This window comes from Drosophila elegans, unplaced genomic scaffold (assembly GCF_018152505.1).
Source record: "Drosophila elegans isolate 14027-0461.03 unplaced genomic scaffold, ASM1815250v1 contig_349, whole genome shotgun sequence".
Classification (NCBI taxonomy): Eukaryota; Metazoa; Arthropoda; class Insecta; order Diptera; family Drosophilidae; genus Drosophila; species Drosophila elegans.
The window spans coordinates 767,305-788,643 of record NW_024545729.1 but is presented as its reverse complement, the minus strand read 5'-3'; the positions used below and the strand labels follow the sequence as shown (position 1 = coordinate 788,643).

Here is a 21,339-nt window from a genome sequence, read left to right as displayed (position 1 = left end):
AATCTGAATTGATAATAATGTATGACATTAATGGGATTAACAAACATTGTATTTGGATGTTCAGAACATACCAAGTCTCCAAGGAGCCTTCATGCTCCATTTCGTCCACTAACATTTCGAATTGTAAGTGAATACATATATAAGCAGTTTACTCCCGTTGCCAGCCTGACTACTTAGCCAGTATCTCCTCGCACCGGCCCTAAAATGTCTGGCTGGACCTGTTCTTTCATCGCAATCTCATTTGCCGACAATTCGCTACTGCCGTTGGCCGAGTCTGGACACACCGTCAGTTGGGCCAGTGGTGTTATTTTATATTTTTACGCGATTCCAAGTCGGAGGGCGACGGGCAGAAACAGACGGCGTAGTCGGGCTTGCCTCTGCTGTCCACATACCTACCAGAGCCAAGTGAATAAAAAGTGCAGTCTGTCTCGGACAAAACCGAGTGGCGATACGATGGAAGTTTGCTAAAGCCGCTACCAGTGGAAACAAACCTTCGCTTGGCCGCCAACCAACCAGAGAGCCACACGAAATCTGCCTCGCCCTTTCCCTGACCACCACACTGCACCAATATCCTTATTTTATTGCGAGTACTGCTACTGATATTTGTCCCGAACCACTTCCCTAGAAGAACAAAGGGCATGTGATACGTATGATACGTATCGTAACGATACAAAACCCAAACAATGGAGGTATAAAACACATTTTAATATTTCTTCCAAGGAGTTTTTTAGTTTTTTACTTATTTATGTATATTTATTTCATTGTATTTGTTGAAAGTAACGTAACAGGTAGAATGAAACGTTTCTGACCCAATGACATACAAATATATTTGAAATCAGAATCAATAGTAAAGTCCGTCTAACCGTGTCCGTCTGTCTGTCCGTTTGAACGATCGGAAATTCGCTTTTTGTTGTATTACGCAGATAAAATTAAAAAACGTTTGTTGTTTCACCTTTTCAAAAACCTGTCATTTTAGCGGTAAAACAGCAAAATATATCGAATATATTTTCTTAATTTTGTACTACAACTTTTCATCTTTCCTCAACTTTTTAACTTTGGCGTATTATTTCAGTCAGAAGTTTGCAGCACAGTGAAGGAGACATTTCCGACCCTATAAAGTATATATATTCTTGATCAGCATCACTAGGAGAGTCGATCTAGCCATGTCTGTCTGTCCGTCCGTTTCTACGCAAACTAGTCTCTAGGTTTGAAAGCTATCAGCATGAAAGACTATAGCATATAGCTCTCATAGGAACAATCGTAAGTAATGGTTAGTTATTTCAGATTTACGGTTTAAATATCATCAAAATAGGACGACTTAACATAAAGCTCCCTTGGGAACAATAAATGTAACTTTTCTATTTTGTAATTTTTTTTTTAATTCTTTTTGACCTTTTAATAATTTGACAATTCTGATTAAATCTTTAATTTTATTAAAATCGGAAAACGGTATTATATAGCTGCCATAGGAACTATCGAATAATTAAACTGCAAATCATTATAGCTTTAATGACGCAAGTAAATTAAAATTTTAATGTTTTTAAGAATATTTTATTTGTGCAATAACTTCAAGGGTATTTGATCTTCGGTTTGCCGAACTTTGCTTCCTTTCTTGTTTATTTTTTTAATATTGAAAAATAACGGGACTGTTGACTATATGCCGAGGCTGAAATCGAAAAATTCCCCTACAATGGCCTACGATCTTTAAAAAATACCAAATATCAACAAAATAACATAGGGATGAAATAAAGTCGTTATTTGGGGTGAAAAAATGACTTTTTAAATTCTACCAAATGGACAAATTTTTACCAATTCAAAAATTTGCAGGTGATTGTAGGTAGTAACCATTGTAGGTAGGACCCATTTAAGAATATTGAGTGTTAATTTGAAACCGCTATGATGTCGCAGTTCTCAAAAATGTCGTTGTAGTTTAAGTTTGAGGTTTTTAGAACGCTGCCATTCAAAAAGAATTTGTTATATTCGACCTTGCCGCTTTTACATAATTTATTTGGAATTGTAAACTATCGATTAGCAAAAAAAAAAAATGATTTAAAAAAAGTTACACTGGTAAGGTCCCTTCTGGTCTAGAAATTTGAAAAAAAAAAACATTTTTTTTATATTTTGAAAATTTAGACTTTCAGAAAACATGATCCCTAAAAGATTTTAAAAATTCAAATCTTTCTATGAGATACAGCCGATTATAAATGTTTTCTTAACTTTAAACGTGTTTTTCTCGAAATTACTTTTTCTTACTTGATATTTAAAGTTCTACTGAACCGATTCCGTTGAAATGTGGTATATATCTTGGTTTTACAACTATATATCGCTTCTGCCTCGGAACAAAAAAAAAATTTAGATTATAAGTAATTTGAAAATATTCTTGAAAAATATTTGCTTAGTGACGCCATTTTGTTTTTATTATTATTTTTTTTTTTTTAAACTGGTCAACCCGATGGCATCTTTATTATTGAAGAATTTGTTTGAGTTTTTTTCGATCTCCAAAACTCTTGGAAAAAATCTGGCATTTCTATTCCTGCACAGCTAGGAAGCTGAAATAAAGAAGATTATCTTCTTAAAGGACGGATATTTCAATAGATAAATAAATTTTAAGGATTTTTTTAATCCAAACCTAAGTCAAAAAATATTTTTAATTTTATTTCTAGAAAACAAGTAGGAAACGGATTTATTTAATTCAAACACACATTTAAGAACAAGATTCAACAAAACAAAATACATTTAAGCCACTAAAAAATATTAAGTGGTTTAAGATTTATTAGCTTTTAAAAAATCTTTTGGTACCCAAGTTTCCAATATTATTCAAATAATGGACCGATCAACATTTTTGTTTTGGTTTTTTTTTTTCATTTTCAAATGTTTAAAAACAATTTTTAAATTTTTAAGTAATTGAAATGATTTATGATGACGTCATTAAGGCCCTACAGTGTATGCATTATTATATTTTTTTTTGTATGTATATTTGTATTTGAATTAGAAGATATAAGGGATGCAGCATACTTTTGGGCTGTATTCGACATCTAAAACTGCATCTCCCTCAAATTAAGTTCATAGTAAAAACCGCATTTCTCGAAAACTTAAGCAAAACCGCGCGAAGGCGGGTGAATTTGGTTGTTATTAATCAATGAATTTATTTTAAAAGGAATCACTTCATTTTCGGTGGTTACCCGAAAGAAATTCTAAAGAAAAGTATCCCAATTCGAAAAAGTTAATGATTTTTTAAAGGTTTTGTCTATAATTACGAATCAATTAAGAAAATCAGCGAAGTTTTTTTTTACGTGAAATTTTAATCAATTTCAATGACTTGAAAAGCTTTTCGCTTTTCACTAGATTTTTTGAGTTTTTTTTTAACGTTGCATAACCTTGCATCTCGAAAAATATGACAGAAACAAGAAAAGAAGAAAACTTCGGCAAGTCGAAATTTATGTACCCTTGTTGCAAAAATGTAATATTCTTTGAAACATCCAAATTTCGATATTTTGCCTTTATGTTTATAAGGTAATATAATTTCAGTCAGAAGTTTGAAACGCAGTGAAGGAGACATGTCCGACCCTATAAAGTATATATACTCTGGATCAGCATTGCAAGGGGAGTCGATTTCGTCTGCCTGTCCGTCCGTCTGTCCGTTTTAGTCCGTTTTAGTCCGTTCTAGTCTCTCAGTTTGAAAACTATCTGCTTGAAGCTTTCGCAATTGTCTTTCTGTTGCAGATAGTATTATAAGTCGGAATGACCCGGATCGGGCAGCTTTAGCAAATAGCTCCCTTTGGAACAATTGGGACACATTATAAAAAAAATTCATTAATTATGGGAATATTAAAAAAATAAATGAACAACAAATTTAAACTTCTCTAATTCTCAAGTTTTTTTTGTAATATTTTTGGAAATGATTTAATAATTCAGAATATTTTTTTTTTCATTTTATTCAAATAGGAAAACGATATCATATAGCTGCCATAGGATTGCAAATCTTTATAGCTGCAATGGGTTTTAATGGGATCTAATATAATTCGAAATTTATAAATTGTTTTATTTGCAATAGCTGCAATATATAAACTTCCGTTTGCCAAAGTTTGCTTCCTTTCTTGTTAAAAAAAATGTTTGTAACAAAAAATTAACATATTTATTAGGTGAATACATTAATTATCTTCAATTATCTCGATCGGTACGCAGATAATGAAAATTGTCTTTATAGGTTAATAGTTACAGGGGACCCAAAAGGTAGCTGCAGATCTAGAAGTTTTATTTTAGTTTTAAAGGGAAGTAGAAAGCTACAAGTGGGGAATAGTGAAATAGAGAGAGAGGGAGAGGGAGAGGGAGAGGGAGAGAGAGCGTCGTGTGTGCCTCTTTTATGCTACAATTATTTATTGGAGTGGCATGGCCCCAATGATAAATTATCAAAAATCAGCAAAACGAATGATGACCTCACAATGTCGATTGCGTCTGGAAACTTAACCCTTACCGTACACACAACTGTTTATTTACATTAAATAATTTTGAGTTTTGACTTTCCGCAAAAAGTTCGGATTTTGCTGACATGTTCTTCGCTTGTACAACATGCAACGGTACACATTTTTAAATAAGCTCATAAAAACACTGAATCTGGCGCAGCAGGTGAACAAGAAGTGTCTATAAGTATACCTGCCAGTGACAGACGTACTGAGCCCCCGAGCTTGAGGTGTACACTGCCTTTGGCCCAGAGTTTATTTCACATCTGTTTGCTGGCTGTTTAGCTGCACCGTTTTAACGCGTTCCATGCCTTGCAGCTCTTCATGCACAAAAGCGCGATGCAGCAAATCCAGCAGCAGATCCCCCGCGTCGGCCTAGGAACCCACGGCGTCGCCGGCCCGGCCTCCTTGGGCGGCAGCATCACGCCCGGCTCGGACACCAAGCCGCACCAGTGCCAGCAGTGCATGAAGAGCTTCTCCAGTAACCACCAGCTCGTGCAGCACATCCGGGTGCACACCGGAGAGAAGCCCTACAAGTGCTCCTACTGTGATCGTAGATTTAAGCAGCTCTCGCATGTCCAGCAGCACACGCGCCTCCACACAGGTAAGTGATCGCCCGCGCTGTCATCTGTTGTCTGTCATCTCCCCAGCCAGCGCCTGTATACCAGCACTCTATATACAGTCCTATGCAACCAGTCCGATCAGCTGATTTGTTATCAAGGTTAACGCAGTGCAGCGGACGATTAAGACAACCTCAACTCGACTCGAGCACACGCGTTTGGCTGTGCGAAAATGATGAAGTTAGCGGGTTAATTAATTTGTGTATCCTTGCAGAGGGTATTATAATTCCAGTTAGAAGCTTACAACGAAGTGAAGGAGACATATTTGACCCCATACAGAATATATTTTCCTGATCAGCATCAGTCGAGAGTCGACTTAACCCGTCCGTCCGTTTCTACGCAAACTGGCCTCTATGTCCACGAACCTTTTCCAAAATTGTCTTTCTATTGTCGGATCGGACGACTATATCATATGGCTACAAAATTAACAATCGCAAAAGAAAAAATAGAAATATATATTAACTCTGCCGTTTTTATACCCTTGCAGAGGGTATTATAATTTCAGTCAGTTATGGCTATCTGCATGAATCTTTCCCAAAAGTTATTTTTCTATTGCAGGTAGTACATAAGTCGGAACGAACCGGATCGGACGACTATAGCGTATAGCTACCATAGGAACAATAAAAGTATTAAAATAAAAAAAATATTTTTAAAAATTAACTTTTTTATTTCGGATTTTTTATACCCTTGCAGAGGGTATTATAATTTCAGTCAGAAGTTTGCAACGCAGTGAAGGAGACATCTCCGACCCTATAAAGTATATATATTCTTGATCAGCATCACTAGGCGAGTCGATCTAGCCATGTCCGTCTGTCCGTCTGTCCGTCCGTCTGTCCGTCTGTCCGTCTGTCCGTCTGTCCGTCCGTTTATATGCAAACTAGTCTCTCAGTTTTAAAGCTAGCTGCATGAAACTTTCCCAAAAGTTGTCTTTCTATTGCAGGTAGTATATAAGTCGGAACGAGCCGGATCGGACGACTATAGCATATAGCTCCCATAGGAACAATCGGAAAAATAAATGAAAAAAATTATAACTTTGATGTTTTTTAATTTTTTGTTTAGTCCTTCGACACTTAGTAATGGTTAAATATTTTCGATTAACGGTTTAAATTATATCAAAATCGGACGACTATAGCATATAGCTCCCATAGGAACAATCGGAAAAATAAATGAAAAAAATTATAACTTTTCTGTTTTTTAATTTTTTGTTCAGTTCTTCGACATATAGCAATGGTTAAATTTTTCAAAATTATGGTTTAGATTTTATCAAAATCGGACGTCTATATCATATAGCTCCCATAGAAATAATAAAAATATATAAAATAACTATCAAATAATTGAGCTGCTAATCATCATAGCTTCAATGTTTTTAAACATATACGCAGTAAATCATAATTTGTTTTCAAAAATTTTAAATTCTTGCAATAGCTGCAAGGGTATATGAACTTCGGCTTGCCGAAGTTTGCTTTCTTTCTTGTTTTAAATTCTTTTTGACTTATTAATAATTTGACAGTTCAGAATTACGCTTTTAAATTTATTAATATCGGAAGACGATATCATACAGCTGACATACGAACTATCGATGTTTTTGAATATATTCGCAAGTAAATGATAATTTTAATGTTTTCAAGAATATTTAATTTTTGCAAAAGCTGCAAAAGTATATGAACTTCGGCATGCCGAAGATTGCTTTCTTTTTTGTTTCATAAATTTTTGCTTTTTCAAAACTACTAAATTACCCTAAAAAAAACAGCAAACACGGAAAGTTTTAATAGTTTAGAGATACTTACGCTGCTTGAACATTGAATTTCGTCAAAAAGCAATTTACGAAAATAAAAATAAAGTTGTTTCTACGACAGCTGGAGGATATAGTCGTCTGATCGGCGATATTTAAAAACTTAATTTAGGTTCTCATGCTACTGAGGATCTTGGACTGTGGTAAAAAAAAACATCTGATATCAAACAAAAATGCCTTTTAACGAGTTAGGCTTGATATTCAGGCTACTAAAATTGCTCCCAAAACAAAAAACTTCATATAAAACCAAGAAAGGAAGCAAGCTTTGGCAAGCCGAAGTTTAAATACTCTTGCAGCTATTGCAAAAATTAAATATTCTTGAAAACATTAAAATTATGATTTACTTGAGTATATGTCTAAAAGCATTGAAGCTATGACGATTTGCATCTAAATTATTCGATAGTTCTTATGACAGCTATACGATATCGTTTTCCGATTTTAATAGAGTTAAAAGCGTAATTCAAAACTCCCAAATTATTAATAGGTAAGAAAATTTTTTTTAAAAATTACAAAATAAAAAAGTTACATTAAAAAAACAACATTTTTAAGGTTTTTTTAATATTTTTTTTTAGTTTTAAAATATTTAACCATCACTATTTGTCTAAGAACCTTTAAAAATAAAAAAAAGCAATGTTATAATATTTTTATTCATTTTTTCGATTGTTCCTATGGGAGCTATATGCTACCTGCAATAGAAAGACAACTTTTGGGAAAGTCTTATGCAGATAGCTTTAAAACTGAAAGACTAGTTTGCGTAGAAACGGATGGACAGACGGACATTGCTAGATCGACTCTCCTAGTGATGCTGATCAAGAATATATATACGTTGTAGGGTCGGAATGTCTCCTTCACTGCGTTGCAAACTTCTAACTGAAATTATAATACCCTCTGCAAGAGTATAAAAAAGGGGCAAAATTTTGTGCCGTTTTTTTGATATAAAGTTTTTTTTGGGAGCAATTTTGGTAGCCTGAAGACCAAGCCTTAAGAGAGAAAATAACAAATCGCAACATTTTTCAATGTTTTAAATCTTAAATAATAATTTTTTTTTAATATTTTCGTATTGGTTAGTGAATTTTCATGTTAATTTTTACTATCTTTATGTTAACTTTTTAATCAGCGATATTTCTACTTTCAGGGGGAATATACTAAAATATTGGTAACGATTCGTGTTTCTTTTTTGGTATTTTGATTGTTTTATTTATCACTATAGACGGTAGTACATGTAGTGACGATGAGCACCGTTGAGCCGCAATATTCGAAGTTCGCTCAGAATAGTCCGATCTTAATAATGATATAGCAATCAAAATGTTTCACTTTTATAAGAGGTTGTGCTACTAAGAGTTTTAGAAAGTCAAACTTTTATGGCATGGCTGTATTCTCGCATTAAATACGCGTCCAACGACATCACAATTTTCTCAATCCGATACTCAATAAGATATTCAATAAACAAGAAAACTAAGGCATTTTTAAAATGCGAATGAGCGCATCCAGTTCGATTATGAAAAATTCTTATTAGAATTATTTATTATTATTATTATTAATATATGCAAGGTTATTATAGACATAATTATTTTGTGATCAGAGAACAGAACCGTTTTCTTTGGTTTTTCAATACACAAGTGCTGATAGATAGAACCAACAAAAAAATTGAAAAAAGGAAAGTTATTATTTTCATTTCTTTTTTTCAAGACTGTTCCAATGGCAGCTATAGGATATAGTCGTCCGAACAGCCTAGTTCCGACTGATATTGTACCTTTTTCCTTTTGGAAAAATTTCCTGCAGAGAGATTTTAAACTGAGAGACTAGACTGGGTATAAACAGCTAGACTCTCGTAGTGATGCTGATTAAGAATTTATATACTTTATAAAATCGGTAATGTCTCCTTTGAAACTTTTCAACTCCGAATATTTCTGATATCACATGTTGTGACGACTATTTTGTATTTTACCAAAAAAGTTACTTTATATTTATTCAATTTATTTTGTAATTGGCATGCTGCTTTAAAATGGTTAAATAACAAGGCTGATTTTATTGTGCAGCTTTGTGTCTAACGGAACGAAAACGCGCTAGGAAAAACATTTGGTTCGAGTTATAAAAAAGGCGAGCGATGGAAGTTCGACTTAGAAGCACAATATTGTCTTATGCATATATAGCAATAAGTTCCATAACTAGTTTTGTTTAGGTTAAAGAAAATTTCAGTTAAAGAAGTTTGTCTGTGGAACAATTTCATTAGCAGCTTTTCCTCCGTAACCGTCAGAGTTATACAAACGATTAAATACCAAATCGTAACCGTAATACTGATAATAATTTCTGAGATGCTTTAACTGAGCTGCCGGACATGTAAATCCCGATACATTATTTGAACGACAGAAGGAATGGTTAAGCTGTAGGGAGCGATCCTGAATGCATAGTCAACTTTGGGGTGTAAGCGTATGAGTAAGAGTTGTGCACACCATTTCTTCCATTTCTTGAAATGACAGCTTGGCAAATGCACAGTAAGAGAGTGAGTCAATCGATTTACAAGGCACAAAGCCCTTGCTTTTAAATACTTTACATTAAATGTCCGTTTTTTCGGCCCCTGGTTTCGTCAATTTATGAGCTTTTTCTAATTATTGTAATTTTAATTACCGAGATGATGGAAAATGCTCACTGCTCGTTTTTATGTAATTAAAACGGAAAGTGGACTCACTGTTCTCGTGATTCCCGCACTCGCGAAATCCCAGCCTGACCTTGGTCCTCGTCTTCTCTTTAAATCTCTTTTGCATCCCTAAAATAAGGTCTTGTGCTTGTGCATTCGCATTCGCATTCGCATTCAACACATCTTTGCAGCTGGCGAAACCGGCGGGTCGGCATTGCAAATGGCAAAGATAATTAAATCAGCGTGGAGAGCTTTTTGAGTCAGTGGCCGCCTCCCTGCCGCCTTCGCATTCTTCCTCGCAGGCAGGCAGGGAGGCAGGCAGGCAGGCAGTTTGTTGACTCAGGACAGCTGGAAGGACTCGCAAATATGAGAAAACATTCGACGTCATTAGCTGCATTCAATGCCTTTCCACCTTCCCAACTCGAAGCAGTCCCCTAATCCCGCAACCACTTCCTTTCACACCTGATTGCAACTCTACAATTGCTGTTTATGACTTTGTATTCAACGCTCTGACTTTCTGGGACCCAGGGAACTAGAAATCAAAGACGCTTTAATTGAAAACCAGTTTGCTTAGCGCTGCCTTACCCCAGTAATAGGAGTAGCCTGACCCGCGACGGAATTCACGCTTTCAGCGGACGGGTTTCCCATCGCCGGCAGTTGGATTGAGATTGGGATTGGGATTGGGATTGGGATTGGGTAATTATACCATGCAGGCCGGTTTCTCAAGCGCCGGCGGTGTGGCACGGAGATGGAAGGTGGAAAGTGGAAAGTGGAAAATGGATGGCAAAGCCCATTAGGCGAGGAAGGACCGCAAAGGAGTTGAGGTTGAGGCTGAGGCTGAGGCTGCAACCCGGCCAGTGCATCTTTAAGGCGCTTAAAGCGACAGGTCAGATGAAGTGTCGTCGGGCAGCGACTACGTGACGATGAGGTGTGAACCTGGTGGTCCTTAGTCCTGCTGCTTAGTCGCCGACTTGGCGAAGGGTTGTGCCGCGACAAGGACCGCTCTAAGTGGCGGACTCGACCGCAGCTTCGTCTACACGACTGCACTTGGGACTATTTATTTGTATTTAATGTTACTCGAAGGCAAAGTGACACTAAGTAGCTTAAACGTTTTAGTCGTCCGGTCCGGTCCGGTCCGGTCCGGTCCTTCCGACGACCTTCCACTCTTCATTTAATTGCGCGATTACGTGAAATTAATTTGGCTTCAAATCTGAAATGCGTCATTGCCCCGCTTTGACATCGCTTGTATCTGAGACGTTGCAAAATATTTTAGGTAACCGTCTGCGTCAATTTCGAGAACTATATTTTAATCTTGTTAAATGAAGTCAATCAGTCAATTAGGCGCCTTCAGCTATTTCGTTATCGTGGGCGCGTTGGCGTTGCTCAAAGCTATGAGACTCTGGTGTCTAAAGTTTTTACAAGGTGTGTTGCATTAAGAGCACGACTCTTTAAATTTTATAAACCCTTGTATGCAGAGGGTATTAAAATTTCAGCTTAATAAAGTGTATTTATTCTTGATCAGCATCACTAGGAGAGTCGATCCAGTTTATCCTGATTTCTATGGAAGCTATATGCTATATATCCGGCTCGTTCCAACTTATATACTACCTGGAACAGAAAGACAACTTTTGAGATTACTTCATGCAGATAACTCTAAAAATGAGAGACTAGCTTGCGTAGAAACGGACAGACGGACATGGCTAGATTGACTCGGCTATTGATCCTGATCTAAAATATGCTCACCTAATTAAGTCGGAAACGCTTCCTTCTATCTGAAAGTTTAGTTTTGTGCACTCCCTGATTGTACAGCCTAATTTATTTATTTATTTATTTATTTATTCGCCAATGGATAAGTCCTTATCTGGCTATCAGCTAACTTAATTTTAAAACTAAGTAGTAATTAAAAAATATTCCCTAAGTAATTGCTTAGCGGCAAAGAGTTAAAAAGTCTTAAAGTTCTTAAGATTCAAGATAATTCAAGAAATATCTCTCCAAAGATGTATGTTACCAGTTTCTTTTGGTGTAACTTGCGTTTTTAACCTCTTTGTTTACCCTTGCAACGCTTTGAAGAAGACATTTCTACGCAAGCAAGAACTCAGTTCTTCAGCTATCTTCATGCCCAAAAGTTGTATTTTATTTAATTTTTAATATAATCGGTCGACTTTATCATTAAATCGGTTTACCGGCGGATTGTCGAAGTTAATAGCTTGTTAGTATTGTGAATGTTCTATCTTTAAGATAACGTAATCACAATATTCGTTAAGAATTAATTTATGTTATTGGAACTTCAGTTTAATCAATTTATTCAAACTATATCGAGCTCTAGCATCTATAATCTGAAACCAATCCTTATAACATGTACGGGAAAGTTGAAAATTGATCTATTTCTAGTCAAATGAGCTATCGTAGACCAAAATCGGAGTTTCACCTTTTTCAAAAATCTCAACGGTTTTTCAGGGATCGACTGCGTTGGAATAGGGCTGCACCGCAAAAACATCGGCTAACTATCGCATAAATTAGTCCGTCAAAGTCCGTCAAAGTCCGTCAAAGTCCGTCAAATTTTAACGGCGGAATAATTGCTTAATATCTTTATTTACTAGAACTAGATAGTTATTAAACTATAGATATATGTAGATGCTAAAGCTCAAAAAAATTTTAAAAAATTGCTAAAACTCAAGATCGAACATCATGAATTGCACTTCGTTCGATGGAACGCTAGCAAAGCCAAAAAGCTGTTAAATTTAACAATCGAGCCGAAAATCAAAAAATGTATCACTGGTAAACTTAATTTCCAGAGGGTACCAGAAAGTAATTCTAAAGCAAAGTATCCCATTACGAAAAAAAGCATGATTTTTTCAAGATTTTGTCGATATTTTATAATTAAGACAGGCATCCAGCTAAATTACATTTTTAACTTGACATTTTAATCAATTTCAATGACTTCACAAGAAATTCAATCAGCTAAGTATTCATCTCTTTTCACTAGATTTTTTTTATTATACCCTTGCAGAGGGTATTATAATTTCAGTCAGAAGATTGCAACGCAGTGAAGGAGACATCTCCGACCCTATAAAGTATATATATTCTTGATCAGCATCACTAGCAGAGTCGATCTAGCCATGTCCGTCTGTCCGTTCGTTTCTACGCAATCTAGTCTCTCAGTTTTAAAGCTATCTGCATGAAACTTTCTCAAAAGTTGTCTTTCTATTGCAGGTAGTATATAAGTCGGAACGAGCCGGATCGGACGACTATAGCATATAGCTCCCATAGGAACAATCGGAAAAATAAATAAAAAAAATTATAACTTTGCTGTTTTCATTTTTTTTTTAGTTCTTCGACATAAAGTATTGGTTATTTATTTCAGAATTACGGTTTAAATTTCATCAAAATCGGACGACTATATCATATAGCTCCCATAGAAATAATAAAAATATACAAAATAACTATCTAATAATTGAGCTGCAAGTCACCATAGCTTCAATGTTTTTCAACATATACGCAATTTTAATGTTTTCAAAAGTATTTAATTATTGCAATAGCTGCAAGGGTATATGAACTTCGGCTTGCCGAAGTTTGCTTTCTTTCTTGTTTGAATCAATGATTGATCTCTAAAGAATTCCATCTATTTAAATTTGAAAGCCAGTATTATTGAAGTGCAGTTTAAATCATAGTAATATTGAAATATGTATTTGTTTTTGAATTAAATTTAAAATTTAAAATTGTTTTACCCTTGCAGCTATTGCACAAATTAAATATTTTTAAAAACATCTAAATCTAAAACATTTTGCTCATATATTTAAAAACATTAAAGCTATGATGATTTTCACCTCAATTTCTGCGATTTAAATAAAATGAAATGCGTTAATCTAAAGTATTAAACCATTACTAAGTCCAAAAGAATTAAAATACTGTTGCCTTAACATTATTTAAAGTTAGTACACATCAAATTCTCCTGAATCGGGAAATCGGGGTTACTGTACCCTCTTAACATACCTCAATTAAATCTCTCTGTAATTTTACTGAAAGGACAGGAAACACGATAAGCTACAATGTAATGAACGGGAAGCAAAAAAATTTGATTTTTTAGCACAGCCATCACATTCGACTATGCAGGAATCCCTTATAAGAATTCAATGGGGAAATGTTTGCAATCAATTGGCTTTATTTAGCAAGTGATTCTTAATAGCAATGTTTGATGTTTAAAGCCATTTACCCTAGCTATCCGTTTATAAAATTAATTTTTACTTTTAAGGGAAGTTTTCTTAATTTTAGAAAAGGGCTAGTGTTTCTTTTTTCTAAAACTAAAAATCTGTGAATATACAATATTGGAGAGAGGCAGTAAGAAAAAACACCTTATATTTGAATATACGAAGGGATTTCTGATTTTAGAAAATAAATTAGAAGTTTAGACCCTTTTTGTCGTTTTTCTAGAAATATTTCCAAAATATAGACACATTTTTTTACTTACCGCTTGCATTTCTGCTTTTTTTAGGAGAACGACCCTACAAGTGCCACTTGCCAGACTGCGGGCGAGCGTTTATTCAACTCTCGAATCTGCAGCAACATCTACGGAACCACGACGCTCAGGTAGAACGTGCCAAAAACCGACCCTTCCACTGCAACATATGTGGCAAGGGCTTCGCCACTGAGTCTAGTCTGCGAACCCACACATCGAAGGTAAGTAATCGCTGTCGTCGAACCTGCCTGTCATGTTGCATTTGATCATTGATCATTGGCTTTAATACTACACCCTTCGATGTCGCCCTTTACCTCGAACCTGAACTGCGTGTCGTGTCGTGTCGTGCCCCATTTGCCCCATCGCTCCATCACAAACCCTGTTGCAACCGAAAAACACCGCGCATATCGAACAGGAGCTACAGCTGCATCTTGGTGTCTTGCAGCAGCACGCCGCACTAATAGGCGGTCCAAACGCCACGTCCTGTCCTGTGTGCCACAAACTCTTCCTCGGCACAGAGGCCCTTGTGGACCACATGAAGCACGTCCATAAGGAAAAAAGCCCCGCCCCAAGTGGAGCAGGTAAGATCGGGTCCCCAATCTAGTTAGCATTAGTTGTTCTTCATAAACATACCTGCTCTTTGCTTAAGACCAACAGCGTTCTTAAATACGCTATACTGCTCCTCTTCATGTTCTTTAAATCGTTTATTGTGGCATTTGGCGTGTGTTAGGATAAATTTACACACTTAAAAACAAACCGTTTTGAACATGAGTATTACAATTTCAGTTAAAAGTTTGCAATGCGGTTAAGAAGGCCCTATAAATTATATACATATGTATGTTCTTGATCAGCGTCGCTAGAATCGATTAAGGCTAATCTCTCAGTTTTAAAGCTTAAATTAAGGTTGATTATTCTGTTTTTCAAGTCTAAATATTCGTGTTTGGACATGCCATTATTATTAATTATTATTGACTTACGTATATGCTTAAAAACATTGATGCTATGATGACTTGCAGCTCTCAATTAAGACTTATTTGATAGTTCCTATGGCAGCTAAATGATATCGTTTTCCGATTTTAATTCTAAACTGTCAAGTTATTAATAAGTAAAAAAAAAATTCTAAAAAACATTACAAAATTAAAAAGATACATTTCAAATATTTTTATACCCTTGCAGAGGGTATTATAATTTCAGTCAGAAGTTTGCAACGCAGTGAAGGAGACATCTCCGACCCTATAAAGTATATATATTCTTGATCAGCATCACTAGTAGAGTCGATCTAGCCATGTCCGTCTGTCCGTCCGTCTGTCCGTCCGTCTGTCCGTCTGTCCGTCCGTTTATATGCAAACTAGTCTCTCAGTTTTAAAGCTATCTGCATGAAACTTTCCCAAAAGTTGTCTTTCTATTGCAGGTAGTATATAAGTCGGAACGAGCCGGATCGGACGACTATAGCATATAGCTCCCATAGGAACAATCGGAAAAATAATTGAAAAAAAATTATAACTTTGCTGTTTTTTAATTTTTTTTTTTGTTTTTCGACATATAGCAATGGTTAAATATTTCAGAATTATGGTTTAAATATCATCAAAATCGGACGACTATATCATATAGCTCCCATACAAATAATAAAAATATATAAAAGAACAATCAAATAATTAAGCTGCAAATCATACATATACGAAAGTAAATCATAATTTTAATGTTTTCAAAAATGTTTAATTCTTGCAATAGCTGCAAGGGTATATGAACTTCGGCTTGCCGAAGTTTGCTTTCTTTCTTGTTTTTAAATATTTTTATTGTTTCCATGGAAGCTTTAAGTTATAAACGTCCGATTTTGATGAAATTTAACCATTACTATATGGCGAAACACTAAAAACAAAAAATTATAATTTTTTATATATATATGGGAGCTATATTCTATAGTCGTCCGATCTGGCTCGTTCCGACTTATTTAATACCTGCAATATAAAGACAACTTTTGGGAAAGTTCATGCAGATAGTTTTAAAACTGAGAAACTAGTTTGCGTAGATACGGTCGGACAGAAGAGCGCAAAATAAACTATAGTCGCCTGTTAGGTGTAATTTTAGACGCCTTTATGTCCTATACAGATGTTATAGTCACTGAGGACATGAACAGCAACATATTAAAAGAAGCGCATCTGTTAAACAACTTTAAATCACTCGGATTATATATAGTTAACAGTGAAATCCTACACACTTTTCTTACAACTGAGTTCTTTTTAAATGGCTTAAGAAAATCTGTGATTTATGACTAGGATTATTTATTTTTTGACTTATAACCTTACCTTTGACTATAATGACATTTATATAGACTTCAAGAAGGAAAAAACAAACCACTCGACCAATGCAACATCCTTGATTTAACGCTGAAATCAGCCAACACATACAGCTCCGTGAGAAAAGCATGAAGGCGATATAAAACTTCCAATATGTTAAATTATTTTAAAAAACTACGCACATTAGCATCTTATAGAATTTTAGCAGCAAAAATAAATAATAGTTGTGGTGTCTAAAAATCTATTCTTAAAGTAAAATCAAAGGCAAAAGGTAGTAATTAATTTAGACCAATCTCTGTTTTGCCTTTCTTTGCCAAGGTCCTTGAAAATATTATGGCATCTCAGATCCAATTTTTCTTTGTTGCTAAGTATGAAACAATCGGGGTTCACTAAGAACAGAAGCTGCACAGCAGTTACAAGTTAGAAGTATTAGGCCGAGGGTATTTAAAGGATATGCCACTTTCTTAACACTCTTAGTAAAGCTTTCGACATGGTCGACAACAAGATTCTCTGTACCAAGCTCAGTAGCATCTTCAGCATCTTCAACTTTAGTATCACAGCAGCTGCACGTCTTAAGTCGCATCTCTCCGGCAGAACACAAGCAGTAGCGACCGATTCTAACTCTACTGATTTTAAAAACATTGGTGTGGTGTCTTTTGTGTGTACATGCCTAATAAACTGTAATGTTCATATGTGTGCAGATGAAGTTCAAATATATGTAAGATGTGTCAGTGTATGTATATCTATATGTAATACTGAATTAAGCAAAGTGCATTAATAGGCGCAAGATAATGGTTGGGGATTAGATCTTCTTATAATATATAAAAAAGCCTTTGAAACTCAAAACCTCCCCTGTATTGTCATTAAAATTATTTCCATTAAATATGTATGTACATAATGGTGTACATACATACACATATAACTAATGCAACAGGAATGACAAGGAAACTGGCAGTATCTTAAGATGTTAATAGCAAACATGTACATAGGGAAATAGTAACCTCCTTGTTTTATGGATTTGTGTCTTGTGTCAAATCCAGAAAGCGTCTGCTTATTAAGAATGTCTTTACATACGCAACCTGAGGATTCTAATCACCCAAATTTACAGCTGACTGTTGATGCAGGATCAGAGCTTAAGGAAAAATCTGAAAAGCCTGTTAAACGAATCCACTGCTTTCACAAGACAAACTTTGACCGCTTAAATACCTTTATATCTGGCTTTAATTGGTCCGAACTTTATTTATGCACTAACATTAATATTTTACAGTGCACTAAAATCATTTTTTACAATATGTGCTGACCACTTCACAAATTGATTACCCTATCCTTAGAAACTACTGATATTCAACTTTTTTTTTTGGAAGAAATCATTTTTTATTCCCCTTTAAATAAGGGAAATAAATCAGATACTAGCAATTATAAGGTATCACCCAGTTGTCCGCTATCCCCAAGCTTTTCGAAAACGTTATTACACCCCCCATTTGCAACATCTTTGTAGATCGATTATATCTCCATGTCAGCATGGATTTATAACACGGAGGTCTACTACGACAATCCTTTTGGAGCTAACAAATGGCTTTAGAAAAAAACCATCAGACGTGTACACGGATTTTAGCAAAGCATTTGATTCCGTAAATCATTCGCATCTTGTACGGATACGTGTTATGGTTTTCAAACGATCTACTGACATGGATTTCGATTTATCTGAGTGGTAGGACACATGGAGTCTTTTTTAAAAGATTGGTTTTTAAACTGATCTAAGTTACTTAAGGCGTGCCACTGTGAAGCCACTTTGGTTCACTTCTTTTTACATTATATATCAATGAACAGTGACATTCTATCGGGCCAATCCACAGTATGCCACGCATACTTTGGGTGGTTGTAAGTTGACTAGAATTAGACAAATTGATAACCTTGGCGTCCTTTTGGACCCAAAACTTAAATTTTCTGATTACATTTCGTCCATTATGAATAAAGCCAGGAGAGTGCTTGGATTTATAGTCACGTATGTCGCAAATACCTTATTTATTTCATTAGTTCGTCCAATCCTGGAGTACTGCTCACCAGTTTGGAGTCCCCAATATGGTGTGCATATAGACCAAATGGAGTATGTGCAAAAAAACTTTTTAATATTTGCTCTACGGGATCTTACTCTTGTAGACTCCTCCTAATTTATTTACCTTGTCTTCTTTATTGCGTTGCAAACTTCTGATTATAATACCCTTTGCAAGGGTATAATGAAAAACTATCGGGTAAAAGGTGTCGCCATCTGCAGAACTGCACAGCCAACATTAGAAGCTAAGAGCGTGCGCACCACCACGCCCCGCTAACAGGCAGAGCGGCGGCAGAGGACTCAATAAACGTATAACTTCTAAAATAGTACATAGATTTTAAGAATTGTTGCGGCTAACGATAAATATAACACACATACAGAGCTAAACAGCTAAGGTCTAACAAGTCTCAGAGTGACGTGACACACTTTTTCCATTTGTGGGCGTAAGAGTAAGCGTAGCGCCGTTTAAAATAAACTTGCGCTGCAAAAGAATTACTAGTATATGCATTGCAAATCCTTAATATCTATATGTTATAGTTTCCGAGATCTCGACGTACGGACAGACGGACAGACATACGGACAGACATACGGACAAGGCTAGATCGACTCGGCTGATAAACATGACGAAGAATATGTATAATTTATATGGTCGGAAACTTTTCCTACTACCTTTTCAATACTTTTCAACGATTACAATATACTTTTATAATCTTCGAGTAACGGGTATGATAAACACCCTGATTAAAATTATATAATCAGAGGCGAAAGTACGTAAGGTGATATTTATTAAATGCGTTGCAAATACCCCATTGGGCGTTGTTTTAAACAAATATCTTCTGTTGTGCCTTTTTAGTAGCAATGCGCACAGTGTAAATAGGTAGACTATCCACTCTAGAATGTTCATAGAATCTAGGACCGCCCTTAGACATGGGTGCCCATCTTGGCAAACCAAGTTTATCCATCGCTCTTATTAAATTCGTATTCTTCTACACAGGCTTATCTCAGTTCAGCGAACTCAATCAGGGAGCTGCTGGCAGTGGGAACGGAAACGGCACTGGACTTGGCAACGAACAGATATCCACGCAATGCATTTCTGAGTCGAACTGCGCACAGAGCTCCCATCAGGCAACCGCTGGTGGCTCCAACCTAATAGACAGCTACTTAGGCAAGAGGAGGACAGCCAACCATCCCTGCCCAGTGTGCGGCAAGCACTATGTCAACGAGGGATCCCTAAGGAAACATCTAGCCTGCCACGCCGAAACCTCCCAGCTCACAAACAGCCTGCGAATGTGGCCTTGTAGCGTTTGCCAGGCAGTCTTCACTCATGAAAATGGTATCCACCAGGTCCCCGATCCAAAGAGAAATAGGACTAATCGGCTTCTTTTCCATAGGCCTTCTTACCCACATGGAGTCGATGCGCATGGATCCGAAACATCAGTTTGCGGCTCAGTACGTTTTGGTACGTTTACAATCTTCCAACCCAGAACCCAGAACACAGCGACAAAAGCTCTATCGTGGATTAGATAGAAACGAATACATAAATGCATTTTCTTTTCAATCCAATGTACATTTTAGTCTCGAGCAGCTGCAGAACAGCGAGAGCGGGACTCCCTTTTGGCGGTAACCCTAGCTGCCAGCAGTGGGACTGGCGGAAGGATGGGAATGGCAGACGCCGGGAACGCTCTACCAATGGGCACTCGCAACTCGGAGGGATCCAACTCAAAGTGCCCTTCCCCTTCGGCCAACTCCGAATGCTCCTCCAACGGACGACTGTCCTCGTCGACGACCTCCGATCAGGACCAGGACATCGATCACGGCTTGAGCGAGAATGAGAACAGCAACCAAAACAACATCAGCAGCAGTGCCAACAACAACAACAATTGCACAAACAACAACAATTCCCACTCCAACAAGATCACCGAGCTGCGACTCCCGAGCTCAGGCCAATACTCCATGGGCACGGATCTGCACGTCGCCAACCGCATGTCCTTGATGGCCGCGGCTGCGGCGGCAGTGGCTGCATCGCGACCCCAGGACGGAGTGGACTCGTCAGCAGTTCCGAGCGCTGCAGTCCAAGCCGCTGTGGTCAACCTGGCCGCTGCCATGCGAATGAACAATCCCAGCAACGGCCCCACCGCCTACCAACAGCATGTAAGAACCATATCCACCGCTAGGATAGACTAATATCAGCAGGCGTGAATTGTATTAGCAATCATGATGGGTGATGATTGCCCCTTTCTCTTTATGTTTTTCCATATGGTCCAAATAAACTGCCCGATTAGGTTTTTCAGATACATATATAGGAGGTTTTTTCCGATATAGTTTTATATACTTAGGCATACTTGGTGGTCAAAATTAATTCTTAAGACCAACGCCCACGGTAATTATACCCTTGCATTAATAATAATATATCAATATTAATATTATATATTATTATACTTTTAGTCAGAAGTTTGCAACGCAGTGAAAGAGTCATTTCCGACCCTATAAAGTACATATATTCTTAATCAGCATCACTAGAAGAGTCGATCTAGCCATGTCCGTCTAACCGTCCAAACTAGTCTCTCAGTTTTAACGCTATCTTCATGAAATTTTCCCAAAAGTTGCATATTGCAGGTTGTATATAAGTCGGAACGAGCCGGATCGGACGACTATAGCATTTAGGAATAATCGGTAAAATAAAAAAGAAAATTATAACTTTGCTGTTTTTTATTTTTTTTTTTTTCGTTGTTGGAAATATAGTAATGGTAAAATATTTTACAATTACGGTTTTAATTTCGAACTTAAAGCTCCCATAAGAACAATAAAAATATTAAAAAAAAAACATTTTTAAAAAATTAACTTTTTTATTTTGTATTTTTTTAGAAATGCTTTTTGACTAATTAATAATTTGACAGTTCAGAATTAAGCTTTTAATTATATTTAAATCGGAAAACGATATCATATAGCTGCCGTGGGAAATATCAAATAATTGAGCTGTATGTTAAATCATCATAACTTCAATGTTTTTAAACATATACGCA

The 21,339-nt window shown here is 36.3% G+C and overlaps 1 protein-coding gene across 4 annotated transcripts in view; it reads left to right on the top strand.

The window, feature by feature from the left end:
- The window catches only part of LOC108145320 (zinc finger protein 592), a 41,209-nt gene that overhangs the window by 17,123 nt on the left and 2,747 nt on the right, over positions 1-21,339 (top strand). For 2 of the 4 annotated variants that reach the window (XM_017270692.2, XM_017270693.1), the window contains 6 exons: positions 4,779-5,064; positions 14,003-14,187; positions 14,382-14,547; positions 19,311-19,649; positions 19,708-19,775; positions 19,892-20,467. In XM_017270692.2, coding sequence (XP_017126181.2) covers positions 4,779-5,064; positions 14,003-14,187; positions 14,382-14,547; positions 19,311-19,649; positions 19,708-19,775; positions 19,892-20,467 — 1,620 coding nt within the window. The remainder of the gene's footprint in view (positions 1-4,778; positions 5,065-14,002; positions 14,188-14,381; positions 14,548-19,310; positions 19,650-19,707; positions 19,776-19,891; positions 20,468-21,339) is intronic. The other 2 variants (XM_041708634.1, XM_017270694.1) reach the window with 1 other exon arrangement.